Raw genomic sequence first — 15123 nt, 5'->3', positions numbered from 1 at the left:
GCTGCCTCTAAAATAGGCCCCGCATTTTCATCTAGCCATGATTCAGTTATGCATGCTAAGTCGTATGTTTCAATAAGTTCGGCGATAATAGCTGTTTTATTCCTTATTGATCTGGCGTGGAACAGGATTGATCTGATAGGGCAGCATTGGGGTTCTGAGTTTTTCCTCTGTATTTTGGAGATAGCGAGTCTTCTAATGGGGATCATATCAAGAGGTTTCTTTGATTTGATAGTGTGGTTTTTTTCGCTTCTATGTTGAATCACTTTAACTTCATATAAGTGTGCTCTACTTTACACACCTTAATAACCTCTCATTATTACCTCTCTGGTGCTAACTGATTGGGCATAGAATGTAATGATGTCATTATGTCATATATACAAGTGTGCTCGCCCTTACACACCTTAATAAACACTCACTATTACCTCTCTGGAGCTAGCTGATTGGCTAGAGAATGTGATGATGTCATTATGTCATATATACAGTATATGTGTGCTCTCCTTTACACACCTTAATAACCGCTCATTATTATCTCTCTGGTGCTGGCTGATTGGTTAGAGAATGTGATGATGTCATTTTGTCAAATATATGTGTGCTCGCCCTTATACACCTTAATAACCTCTCATTATTACCTCTCTGGTGCTGGCTGATTGGTTAGAGAATCTGATGATGTCATTTTGTCAAATATATGTGTGCTCGCCCTTATACACCTTAATAACCTCTCATTATTACCTCTCTGGTGCTGGCTGATTGGTTAGAGAATATGATGATGTCATTATGTTATATATATATATATATATATATGTGTGTGTGCTCTACTTTATACACTTTAATAACCGCTCATTATTACCTCTCTGGTGCTAACTGATTGGTTATAGAATGTGATGATAAAAAATTAAGGTGTATAAGGGTGAGTACACTTATAGATATGACATAATGACATCATCACATTCTATAACAAAGTCAAGGTCAGGCCAGCACTTAGACTAGGTGCTCTGGCACAGCTGTGAGCCACTGTCAAGCCCACAAACAAGGTAAAAAATGCAAGAATGCTGTGTCCAAAAATAAAAATCCCTTTATTACTGGAGCATGGGGATCAACATAGAACACAACGATTCGGGCGGTCCCCTTAGTCATGTGATATCATTCTGTAATTCAATGCCTTAATTAATAGCAGTTTCAATAAATCTATTACAATAATTAGTTAATTACAATTCAATTGATAGCAAAGGCAGAGAATATATAAAAAAATCAAGGAAACACGCATCATGTGTTTAACTTTTTTATTAACTGTGTGTAACGTCCTAGATGTAACAATGTAACCAGCAGAGTGCATCCAGTTAAACAACCTTAAAGAGCAAACATATGAATAATTTTTAGCATTTATATAATTTTAGCCTTTTATAGAGGCCCAATATAGAATTATTAAACAAAGCTATAATTCATATGTCAATAAAAAACAGACCAATTAATTTTTTATTTAATTATTTGGGTTCCATGATGGCCAATCTAAATATACAGAAAACCTCACACTGTTTTAAAATAAATTCTCTATTGCCCCCCCCCCCCCCCCCGCATGGGTATATCAACCCTCTCAATCACCTGAAAACGCCACTGGTTAATCTGGTGGCCAAATTCCAAAAAATGGGCAGCAACTGGGGCAGTTACAACCTTACACCTTATGTTGCTCTTATGCTCACTTATGCAATCTTTAATGTACCTAGTGGTCTCTCCAACGTAGCCACTCCCACAAGGGCATTTAATAAGATAAACTACATAAGGTGTAAGACATGTATAATTGTCATGTTCCAGTGTACATGCGCTCAGGACACAGACCCTCGGGGCAGTGGTAGGGATCAGAAGACACTGACCCCTGACCCGGGGAAGAGTATCCTGGATGTGGATAGATGATATTCTGTGATTCATAGTTGCTAGAAGTTATTGTAGAATTCATGGAGAGTGCAACAATTGTATACAATATATTCTGGCTTCACTGTGACTTATAGTTAGTTAATAGGAGTAGCTGCAGGATTAAATAAGAGAAAAATATAGCAATGTGGAATGTTCATGCTTCAGAGTAAACTGGTAGAAGATTGACTCATAGATGCAAACTAAGGTTTGTTGCAGGTTCACAGTATATAGTATTATATAGAGCTGTATGTCAGAATTAAGCAGAGCAGCACAGGTGATAGTCAAGTTGTAAGTTTTAGGCATTAATTAATGTTTGTGCATATATATGCAAACTAAGGTTTGTTGCAGGTTCACAGTACATAATATTATATAGAGCTGTATGTCAGTAATAAGCAGAGCAGCACAGGTGATAGTCAAGTGGCAAGTTTAAGGCATCAATAACTGTTTGTGCATATATCGGAGAATCACATGAAAGCTTTTAACTGAACACATAGATGCAGAGTTCTGAATATGTTAACATATTTGTAGAAGGATATTTCAGCTATGACAACTTGTTGCAGAGAATAGTTATAAAGTTCTGAGTAAGATGCTGTTGTAATAACTAGAGAGTGATGATAACCAGAAGTATACTTTATAATAAAGTTCAGAGTTTGTTAAGTAGCAGTGTCCAGGTAACAAAATGGAATTATTTGGATACTTGCGATTTGATGATTTTAAGCAGAGGAAATAGGGAAAGCTGAAGCTTGAATAAGTTGGTAGAATTCATGCAGGATCAGCCACAGACCTAAGTTGTTTTCAGGAACACAACTTCAAAGTTAATGCAAAGGCAAGCACATTAGACCTGAGAAGGCTTAAAAAGAGGCTGAGGGAATCAGGTGCATGAATGATTAATCAGGCAGGCAAGCTGAATGCAAATACTGCCCAAAACCAGCATGAGTGTCAGAATCCGGGAAGGCAGTCGTAAAGGGATAGTGACATTAGGCTGAGATATGTTACAATAATGCACATTATGTTTAAATTTGTATTGAGTCAATGGGTGAGTAAAATATGGCCCCTTAATAACCGTACAGGGGACAGCCATGGGCTCCAATGTCGCACCCAATTATGCCAATATTTTTATGAATTTTTTTTGAGGAAAAATTTGTTTTTGAAAATGATTTGTTTAGTCAATGTGGTGCCACTTGGTGGCACTACATTGACGATATTTTTAGTATATGGGTTGGCGAAATTGGAGCCCTTGAACTATTTGTGGATGAATTGAATAGGTCTACCAACCACATTAAATTTAAATTGACATGATCTGAAACCAGGATAGATTTTTTTGATGTATCTGTAATTAAACAAGGGGCTGGATTTTGCACTGACATTTATTGCAAAGAGACAGACCTCAACAGCCTCTTAAAATATGGCAGTACCCATCAATAGTCTCTTATTAAGTCATTGCCCCGTAGCCAGCTTCATAGGGTGAGAAAGATTGTCTCAGATGAAAATGTTGTTGGAGGAAATGTTGTTGGAGGAAATGGGTAATATATTTCTCACAAGGGGTTACCCTAAAACTGTGATTGATCAGGTTATCTCTGAGGTTAAGTCTGTCCTAAGAAATGAATTGATAGGTAAGAAAGTGACCAATGTAAAGGACAAGAGGTTAACCTTTATATCTAAACACTGCCAGGAAAGCAATCAAATTACTAAAATAATATGAAAACACTGGTATTTATTGAGGGGCTGTATGTCAGAGATAAAGGAATTTAAGCGGCCTCCAATGCCAGCTTTTAAGAGAAGTAAAAACTTGAGGGATGCCCTTATAAGAGCTGACATAGGCCCTAAGAAAACTTTGAAGCAGTCCTATATTTCTGATAAGAATTTAGGATGTTTTCCCTGCCTTGGCTGCGCCAACTGTGGTTTGGTTATTAAGGGGCCATATTTTACTCACCCATTGACTGGATACAAATTTAAACATAATGTGCATTATACATGTCTTACACCTTATGTTGTTTATCTTATTAAATGCCCTTGTGGGCATTGCTACGTCGGAGAGACCACTAGATGCATTAAAGATCGCATAAGAGCAACATAAGGTTTATGGTTGTAACTGCCCCAGTTGCTGCCCATTTTTTGGAATTTGGCAACCAGATTAACCAGTTGCGTTTTCAGGTGATTGAGAGGGTTGATATACCCAGGCAGGGGGCAATAGAGAATTGCTTTTAAAACAGTGTGAGGTTTTCTGGATATTTATATTGGATACCATGGAACCCAAAGGATTAAATAAAGAAATTAATTGGTCTGTTTTTTATTGACATATGAATTATAGCTTTGTTTAATAATTCTATATTGGGCCTCTATAAAAGGCTAAAATTATATAAATGCTAAAAATGATTCATATGTTTGCTCTTTAAGGTTGTTTAACTGGATGCACTCTGCTGGTCACATTGTTACATCTAGGACGTTACGCATCATGTGTTTAACTTTTTTATTAACTGTGTGTGTTTCCTTGATTTTTTATATATTCTCTGCCTTTGCTATCAATTGAATTGTAATTAACTAATTATTGTAATAGATTTATTGAAACTGCTATAAATTAAGGCATTGAATTACAAAATGATATCGCATGACTAAGGGGACTGCCCCGAAAATGTGTTCTATGTTGATCCCCATGCTCCAGTAATAAAGGGATTTTTATTTTTGGACACAGCATTCTTGCATTTTTTACTTTACTTTACTTTTTTACTTTGTTATAGAATGTGATGATGTCATTATGTCATATCTATAAGAGTGCTCGCCCTTACACACCTTAATAACTGCTCATTATTATCTCTTTGGTGCTAGCTGATTGGTTAGAGAATGTGATGATGTTATTATGTCATATATATATATATATATATATATATATATATGTGCTCGCCCTTATGCACCTTAATAAGCGCTCATTATTATCTCTCTAGTGCTGGCTGATTGGTTAGAGAATGTGATGATGTCATTATGTCATATCTATAAGTGTGCTTGCCCTTATACACCTTAATAACCACTCATTATTATCTCTCTAGTGCTGGCTGATTGGTTAGAGAATGTGATGATGTCATTATGTCATATCTATAAGTGTGTTCGCCCTTACACACCTTAATAACCACTCATTATTACCTCTTTGGTGCTAGCTGATTGGTTAGAGAATGTGATGATGTCATTATGTCATATCTGTAAGTGTGCTCGCCCTTACACACCTTAATAACCGCTCATTATTACCGCTCTGGTGCTAACTGATTGGTTAGAGAATGTGGTGATGTCATTATGTCATATCTATAAGTGTGCTCGCCCTAATACACCTTAATAACCGCTCATTATTACCTCTCTAGTGCTGGCTGATTGGTTAGAGAATGTGATGATGTCATTATGTCATATCTATAAGTGTGCTCGCCCTTATACACCTTAAAGGGACAGTCCATCAGAAATTTTGCTTTGCTCTCTTGGTATTCTTAGATGAATGCTAAACCTATGAGGTTCATATGCTAATTTCTTAGACCTTGAAGACTGCCTCTAATCTGAATGCATTTTGACCACTAGAGGGCATTAGTTCATGTGTTTCATATAGATAACATTGAGCTCATGCACGTGAAGTTACCCTGAAGATAGCACTGATTGTCTGTCAAAAGAACTGAAATAAGGGGGCAGTTTGCAGAGGCTTAGATACAAGGTAATCACAGAGGTAAAAAGTGTATTTCTATAACAGTGTTGGTTATGCAAAACTGGGGAATGGGTAATAAAGGGATTATCTTTCTTTTTAAACAACAAAAATTCTGGTGTTGACTGTCCCTTTAATAACTGCTCATTACTACCTGTCTGGCGCTAGCTGATTGGCTAGAGAATGTGATGATGTCATTATGTCATATATATATATATATATACAGGGAGTGCAGAATTATTAGGCAAATGAGTATTTTGACCACATCATCCTCTTTATGCATGTTGTCTTACTCCAAGCTGTATAGGCTCGAAAGCCTACTACCAATTAAGCATATTAGGTGATGTGCATCTCTGTAATGAGAAGGGGTGTGGTCTAATGACATCAACACCCTATATCAGGTGTGCATAATTATTAGGCAACTTCCTTTCCTTTGGCAAAATGGGTCAAAAGAAGGACTTGACAGGCTCAGAAAGTCAAAAATAGTGAGATATCTTGCAGAGGGATGCAGCACTCTTAAAATTGCAAAGCTTCTGAAGCGTGATCATCGAACAATCAAGCGCTTCATTCAAAATAGTCAACAGGGTCGCAAGAAGCGTGTGGAAAAAACCAAGGCGCAAAATAACTGCCCATGAACTGAGAAAAGTCAAGCGTGGCAGCTGCCAAGATGCCACTTGCCACCAGTTTGGCCATATTTCAGAGCTGCAACATCACTGGAGTGCCCAAAAGCACAAGGTGTGCAATACTCAGAGACATGGCCAAGGTAAGAAAGGCTGAAAGACGACCACCACTGAACAAGACACACAAGCTGAAACGTCAAGACTGGGCCAAGAAATATCTCAAGACTGATTTTTCTAAGGTTTTATGGACTGATGAAATGAGAGTGAGTCTTGATGGGCCAGATGGATGGGCCCGTGGCTGGATTGGTAAAGGGCAGAGAGCTCCAGTCCGACTCAGACGCCAGCAAGGTGGAGGTGGAGTACTGGTTTGGGCTGGTATCATCAAAGATGAGCTTGTGGGGCCTTTTCGGGTTGAGGATGGAGTCAAGCTCAACTCCCAGTTCTACTGCCAGTTTCTGGAAGACACCTTCTTCAAGCAGTGGTACAGGAAGAAGTCTGCATCCTTCAAGAAAAACATGATTTTCATGCAGGACAATGCTCCATCACACGCGTCCAAGTACTCCACAGCGTGGCTGGCAAGAAAGGGTATAAAAGAAGAAAATCTAATGACATGGCCTCCTTGTTCACCTGATCTGAACCCCATTGAGAACCTGTGGTCCATCATCAAATGTGAGATTTACAAGGAGGGAAAACAGTACACCTCTCTGAACAGTGTCTGAGAGGCTGTGGTTGCTGCTGAACGCAATGTTGATGGTTAACAGATCAAAACACTGACAGAATCCATGGATGGCAGGCTTTTGAGTGTCCTTGCAAAGAAAGGTGGCTATATTGGTCACTGATTTGTTTTTGTTTTGTTTTTGAATGTCAGAAATGTATATTTGTGTATGTTGAGATGTTATATTGGTTTCACTGGTAAAAATAAATAATTGAAATGGGTATATATTTGTTTTTTGTTAAGTTGCCTAATAATTATGCACAGTAATAGTCACCTGCACACACAGATATCCCCCTAAAATAGCTATAACTAAAAACAAACTAAAAACTACTTCCAAAACTATTCAGCTTTGATATTAATGAGTTTTTTGGGTTCATTGAGAACATGGTTGTTGTTCAATAATAAAATTAATCCTCAAAAAATACAACTTGCCTAATAATTCTGCACTCCCTGTAAGTGTGCTCTACTTTACACAATTTAATAACCGCTCATTATTATCTCTCTGGTGCTGGCTGATTGGTTAGAGAATGTGATGATGTCACTGTAGTGTAGGTATACTGTGGAATTTGTCTGGGAATTGTTTGCTGTTTATGGTGATTGCAGATATCACAGGTTGGGTTATCTACTGCTCTGATAGCATTCTCATCTCCCCACAGTGACAACAGAGGAGACCACCGAGATCTCAGGACATCTAGGGCTGATCTGAGAGTGCTCTATAGCTTCTACGTGACTGTTAGCAGGTCTGTTATAGATAAATAATGAGAGATACAGACAGAAGATATGATGATATAACACTCTCTGCTCTTGTGAAATTATCAAAGAAGTCTCATAAATACTGTGAGGTCGCTCAAAGAATTGTAGAAAACAAATGTTATCTTAATGATAAATAACCAAAGAAGAGACATATATATTACAATATAGTACTCATTTCAGATCATCAGGCTGATAGAAACAGAGAATAGAGAAAATGAAAATGTGACACAGAGATAAGATAGAGATTACATAATAAATATGTTTGCTTGTGTGTTCTGTGCTACCCCTGTATGTGTACGGTGTATTGCACAAATTTACATGATTACTTTTAATGCCAATGAGGTTCCGATCATCAGGCTGATAGACACAGAGAAAAGAGAAAATAAGAACGTGACACAGAGATCAGATAGAGATTACATAATAAATATGTGTGTGCTGTCTGCTGCAGCTGTACTTGTGCTGTGTATCGCACAGTTACAAGATTCATTTTCATGCCAATGAGGTTCCGATCATCAGGCTGATAGAGACAGAGAAAATGAGAACAAGACACAGAGATCAGATAGAGACTAAATAATAAATATCTGTGTGTGTCTCTGTGTAGGGCAGACCTCACTAAATTTTCTAAGACAAGGGGAGGAACCTGGATCCCAGAGAGATGAAAGATGCCTTCCATATAAAGCAATAAAGCTCTCTGGGATACAAAATTTTACATAGAAGAGAGAAGGTAACTGGAGAACCCCTGGGGCTGATATAAATGCTCAGTTTGCATCAATTCCAAATTAGACTGAAATATTTTCACTACAATTTAACTTGCTTGTGTCTATATTTTAGTATATATTACTTTTCTTTTTATTAAAAAATAAGTGTATTGTGAATTTTGAGCAAACTTCACCTGCATACAGCTGGCGAGACAAATCAGCGAGACCAGCTTGTTTAAAATACTTAGAAAATTTCACAAGACTTGTGAGAGAGCATCAGACATACCCTGGGAACTGCCCTGTCCCTCCTACTTTCTGAAATGGTATTTTCTCCATTTTAAACTGACAAAGTGCAATGTTATTTGTAAAGGATACACAGAAATATACAAAGTATGATCCAAAACTTTCACAGTATATTCAGAATTTGTAAAATTACGGCTAGATCTAAATCTAAATGTATTGAAATATAAATGAGAAAGTGCAAAGCTTAAATGCAATAATATTGAAAGGACCCAATCTGAATGTATAGTAATATAAAATACAAAGCACAAAGTGTAAGTATAACAAAACTCTCATATCATGCAGTGCTGTATTGCACTGGGTTTGTCTCTGCCTCACATACATAAATGAGAGAGATCTTGCTGTGCTTGAGAGTTTGCCCTTTTTTATTTTGAAAATTCAGTGAGTTCAGCCGCTGAGAAGTCTGAACTACAATTACTCTCCAAGCTGGAGAACCTTTGACTATCAGGGCCTGATAGAGACAGAGAATAGAGAAAATTAGAAAGTGACACAGAGATCAGAAAGAAATTAAATAATAAATGTGTTTGTGTTCAGTCGTATGCTACACCTGTATGTTTGCTGTGTATCTTATACAGTTACATGATTATTGCACAGGCTTAGCTGTCTGTAATTTCTTCCTGATGTTTTTGCAGCCTTGAAATATCCACCAAATACACAAACTTCTCATCTAGTGGCTCGTCCAGGACACGCACCGTGGAACACGTATACAGAGTGAGAACCCCTATGTACTGTATGCAAATATAGCTTGTGATGAAATACAGCAGTACACATATGCCCTGAATGATGTAGATATTACATAAAGCAGCTTAGATTTCTTGACTTTGTGTGACTAAAAAAACACACAAGCTTAGACATTACCAGACGTGTTTGCCTGAGCGAGCTTATAATAACAGGAATTTACTAAGCAAGCTCACAAACACAGACATTTCCTGATTCATTTTTAGCACAGGCATTTCCTAATCTTTGTCTTTATGTTGAAATTGTTTTTATTAAGGTTTTTCGAAATAATAATGAACGTAATACACAATACATAATCATGTCGTTATCGTCACTAATCTTTGTCTTTAAAGGTACATTAAACAATTTGAGATGGTAATATAAAATGATAAATTGTATATATATTAAAAAAACTCTGCAATATACTTTCATAATTTATTCCTCTCCTTTTCCTGTAATTCCTTTCTGAAATTCAGTTCCTGTTACAAATGAAAATGTAGAATACTGTTATAATTCACACAGCCATTGGCTGCACACTCTAGTGACCTATTTATAACTATCCCTAATTGGCCACAGCAGAAAAGGTAACCTAAGTTACAACATAGCAGCTCCCATTGTTTTATAGACACTAAGGCCTCTATTTAACAAAGTCTGGCGGACCTGATCCGACAGTGCGGATCAGGTCCGACAGACATCGCTGAATGTCACAAGAGCTGCTGGTGCAACGCCGCCCCCTGCAGACTCGCAGCCAAGGGGTCGCCAGCAGGGAGGTGTCAATCAACCCGATCGTACTCGATCGGGTTGAATTCCGGCGATGTCTGTCTGTCTGCCTGCTCAGAGCAGGCGGACAGGGTTATAGAGCAGTGGTCTTTGTGACCGCTGCTTCATAACTGCTGTTTCTGGCGAGCCTTAAGGCTCGCCAGAAACACGTGTCCAGAAGCTCACTACGGAGCTTGATAAATGGGCGCCTCTAACTTTACTTTACTATGTCAATATTTTGTCAATGAAACTATAAAAAATACATCTACATTTTATTCTCACACTAACCTTTTCTTTGACTGCATCATTCTATCTAGCATTTATTTAGTGTTTAATGTCCCTTTAAGCAACATAATCAAGGCATTTCCTAATTCTTAAAAAAAAATTATAACTGCAGACCTAGCCACAAATGTGGTTTTAAAAAAGTTCCTAAACACATACATACCCTATACTTTTGTGTTTGACCTTCTTCTTAATCACAGGTATTATCTAAACGTTGTGTTAGAAATGTAGGGGTTTTTTTCAAATTCTGATATTATAAATTTGTGTATTTTAGGCAGCAAATAACACTATGCACTATACACACACACACACATTAGATGAGGTTGCTAAAAAGACAAGTCCATCAAACTCAACCTATACAAATCTTAATATAATTACAAAAAAGCTTAAATGAATCCCATTAAAGAAGGTGACCCATTTATAAATGTAGTTATAAGCATTCACTACCTCCTTTGGTAATGAGTTCCACAATTGTATTGCTCTTACAGTGAAAAATGTTTACGTTGCAGAAGGTTAAATCTCCTTTCCTCCTGTCTTAAAACTATTTTCTATGAATAAACAAAGCTTCTGCCATCTCTGTATATGGGCCAGTCAAGTAAAAAAAAAAACTTTCATGATTTAAATAGGGCATGTAATTTTAAACAACTTTCCTATTTACTTTTATTACCAATTTTGCTTTGTTCTCTTGGTATTCTTAGTTGAAAGCTAAACCTAGGAGGTATATATGCTAATGTATTAGTTCATGTGTTTCATATAGATAGGCTGACCATATTGCCACTTTAAGAAGGAACACATATGAAAACTACATATGTGAGGGTTCTTATACAAATAATCAACAAAAATAGGAGGAAAAAGAACGATGAGTGTTTACACAAACTTATGACACAAGTAATAATCCGTCAAATGTGATGGTATTTGTAGGCAAAAACGAGCACTATATATCCACCCCTTGATACTCTTGCTATGGACAGTTCAAACTCTAACCTGCACAGCAGGGTTCCTCCCTCCCTGGGTACAGGTAATACAAACCGGGAGTTGGGTCTAAAGTCACACTTTTGTTGGATTGGTGACAAACAGATATCCCTCCGAAAAACACTAGGTAGGTACCTTATCAGAAACTGCTCCGGCGGCTCTCTCCATATCTCACCGTCCTGCAGAATTGATTACCTAGTTTGTAATGGGGGGAGGCTGTTATCGACCCCTAGTCCCACGAGCTGTCCCTCGGTGGTCAAATGAATCAGCAGTTAGCGGCCAAACACCAGTGCTCACTCCGGCCTTTGATGCAAAGTGAAACACATAAGAAAACACAGGAGCACCTGGGGATGGCCGTTGCACAGTAGTTTAATAAAGAAACAAGGACAGGGTACAAAAATTAGCAGAAAATAGGTTCAGGGAAACATCCCTCTTAAAATAATAAACCCAATACAGAGATGGGAGTGCATGAAAAAGAATGAGCTAAATGACAAAACAGCGGCTAACGCGTTTCGGCGTGAGCCTTACTCATAGCCAGTTAAAACACAAGTGATCAAACAAAGATTTAAAATACTTAGCTTCAAGAATGATTGGAGTTGGAGTTACACACCCTCCAGCCAATTAACCAATCAGTAACATATTAAGACACACGCACACCCACCTCCCCCTACCCAATCCAATTCATAGGTTGTTGGCAAATGTGGTAATAAACAATGTATATATAAACATCATTGTTACAGACAAAAGCATTAAACAGGGATATTAGTAACAATCCTAAGCACAGCTTTAGTTGTCCCAGTACCTTTCATCACCGAGTGCTCCCACAATGTAAACAAACCAGTTCGCGGGTGAACAGCGCCCCGCTGCAGATGGGGATAAGCGGATCAGATGTGCTAAGCACAAATCGACCGCACAACCCCATGTTGTCACCGGAACCATACTTCTCCACTGTTGATCGGGGCCCAACGCCAGTGTTCCGTAACAGGACAGTTCCAATTGGTTAGTCAGTAAGACGTAAACAAACGCCTATCCTACACGGAGGATCCGCCCCTAGAATCCCTGTCACTAATACAAGGAAAAAGGCAAACAAACAACCAACCCAACACGCGCACCCCAAAGCGTAATACCAGATGACACAAAGCAAACCACTTCGATCAAAATGCCAAAGTGTTGGAGCAATACAACACAAGCTGGTGGGAAAAACACACATCATACCCATGATGAAAGAATGCACACAAACAAATAAATACTGAAATAGGCAACCTAATGTGCCCAAATGATGCACAGGAACTAATAATCTGGTCACATTCCTTATGTACAAATCACTCAATCCAAATATATACATTCAATCATGGAGGTCAATAGATGAAATGGTTAGTCTTACATCCCGAGCTAAACCCGTATACCGAACAAGGTTAATAAAAAGGTTTTAAATATTAAACTCTAAAACAGATGTAAATAAATACACAGACATGTCTGTAACCAGGTATCGTGCTGGGGGCCAAAATACAGATATAGAATACCCCCAACACGGGCACATAATCCAATAAATCCATGTCGAGGTCACACTGCTATTATCCCCAAATTCAAAAAATGGTTCATGACACACTAATCACACCTAGTATAAGCACATAAACTAATAGGTTGACGTAAATAAAAATCAATGTAAATAAAGAAATAGGAATAGGATTAAGAAGATCACAATCCTAACCTTAAACTTTGTTCCAGACTGATGTCGGTGTCAATCCAACAAATAAACAGAATATGTACAGAAACAAACCCATAACCAGAACTAATTGATCCCTATGTATAAAAAATAAACAAAAAATATATGTAAAATATATAAATAGACATGGATCTCTTAAATTGGGGGATCAATCCGGCCAGGTCAGTATCAAGGTAACAGAAAGCCTCAACACAAAATTCAAAAAATTCAAAAAATTCAAAAAACGGAGCAATAAATATGTCAACAACTAAATAAGTAACCTCGAGAGTAAGGATTATAGATGTATGCAAATATATATATATATACACACACCTAAGCCCGTGACCAGAAGTTGATCAAATCAAATTCTGAATTGAGGCCCCCTGGAATCCTCGTTTTCAACTTGAAGATCCAGAAGGCCTCTCTTTCACCAAGTTTGTTCACTCTGTTTCCCTGACCACGTTTCGGGGGAACTTTATCAATGATGCTCCATACAAAAGATCTCGCTGACTTATTGTGTGTCTCAACAAAGTGTCTCACCAGGGGGGTAGTCTTAGACCCTAGCCTGATGTCAGACAAATGCTCCTTTATACGGGTTCGGGCCTCCCTCGTCGAGAGCCCAACATATTGTAGAGAGCACACACTACATGTGATCAAATACACTATATAAGTTTGTCTACAGTTTAGACAATATCTAATCCTGTAGCTCTCACCCGTCACTGAGGATTTAAATACATCCCCTACCACAACCTTTTCACAAGCAACACACGTGTGATGGTGGCATCTAAAGACCCCCACAGATGTCAGCCAGGATGAGGCACTGTGTCCAGCGGGCTCAGACCAAATCTTAGTAGGGGCAACCATATTGCCAATTGTCCTGTTCTTCTTATATGCAAATCTGATCCCCCTCTCCACTATATCCGCTAGTCCATCATCCGCTTACAGGAGATTAAAATGCTTGCCCACTATTTCACAAACTTCCTCATATTGTTTAGAGTACTCAGTGATGAAAGACACTCTAGTGGTGAAATCCTGGTCGCCCCCCTCTCTCTCTTTCCTTCTAGTTCCAGATAATAATGTTTCTCTGGGAATTCTCTCTACATCTTTCCTAGCCTTCATAATCAGACGGGGATCATATCCCCTCTCCTTTAATCTAAGTGTCAAATCATCCGCCTGTCTTTCATACACAGACTGAAATGTGCAGTTCCTTTTCAGGCGGATGAATTGACCCTTTGCCACACCCCTGAATACTCTCCTCGGGTGACAGCTGGAGGCGTGCAACAGAGAATTCCCCGCTATGGGTTTGCGAAAAACCTCCGTACAAATCTCTTTACCTTCTACACCCTCCAATGAAATGTCTAGAAAGTTGACACACCTGTCTTGAACCTCAGACGTAAACCTCAGATCACAATCATTGTTATCCAGATTCCTCACAAACTCATCCAATTGGGACTCAGTACCTCCCCAAATGAACAGTAGATCATCAATAAAGCGACCATACCAGATGATCTCTGTTCTGAAGGGATTCCGATCCCCAAAGACGTGGGACAGCTCCCACCACCCCATGAAAATGTTGGCATAGGATGGGGCAAACTTTGCTCCCATGGCTGTCCCCCGCCTCTGGAGATAGAACCGTCCCATAAACTCAAAATAATTGTGGGTGAGGAGGAACCGAGTCACCTCAACCACGAAGTTGATGAACACTGGTTGATCACCATAATGCCTGTTGAGGAAAAAACGTACCGCCTCTACCCCTTTGTCATGAGGAATACAGGTGTAGAGGGACTTAACATCCACAGTGAGCCATCTGTATTGATTATTCCACTTGACCTGTTTCAACAGGTTTAGAACATGTTTCGTATCAGCCAAATGGCTCCACAGGGTGCTCACTATTGGCTGCAAGATGCCATCTAGCCACTCAGAAAGGTGCTCAAGTAATGAGCCGATCCCACTCACAATCGGCCTCCCCTGCACATTCACCAAAGATTTATGTACCTTCGGGAGATGGTTGAAGGTCG

General features: G+C 38.6%; 1 protein-coding gene across 1 annotated transcript in view; it reads left to right on the top strand.

Annotated features, from left to right (window-relative positions):
- LOC128642148 (integrin alpha-M) overlaps nucleotides 1-15123 on the top strand; it is a 592220-nt gene that overhangs the window by 367687 nt on the left and 209410 nt on the right. The window contains exons 23-24 of the mRNA XM_053694828.1: nucleotides 7576-7659; nucleotides 9303-9381. Coding sequence (XP_053550803.1) covers nucleotides 7576-7659; nucleotides 9303-9381 — 163 coding nt within the window. The remainder of the gene's footprint in view (nucleotides 1-7575; nucleotides 7660-9302; nucleotides 9382-15123) is intronic.

The sequence above is a fragment of the Bombina bombina genome, chromosome 11 (genome assembly GCF_027579735.1).
Source record: "Bombina bombina isolate aBomBom1 chromosome 11, aBomBom1.pri, whole genome shotgun sequence".
Taxonomy (NCBI): Eukaryota; Metazoa; Chordata; class Amphibia; order Anura; family Bombinatoridae; genus Bombina; species Bombina bombina.
This window is presented reverse-complemented; position numbering and strand designations above follow the sequence as displayed.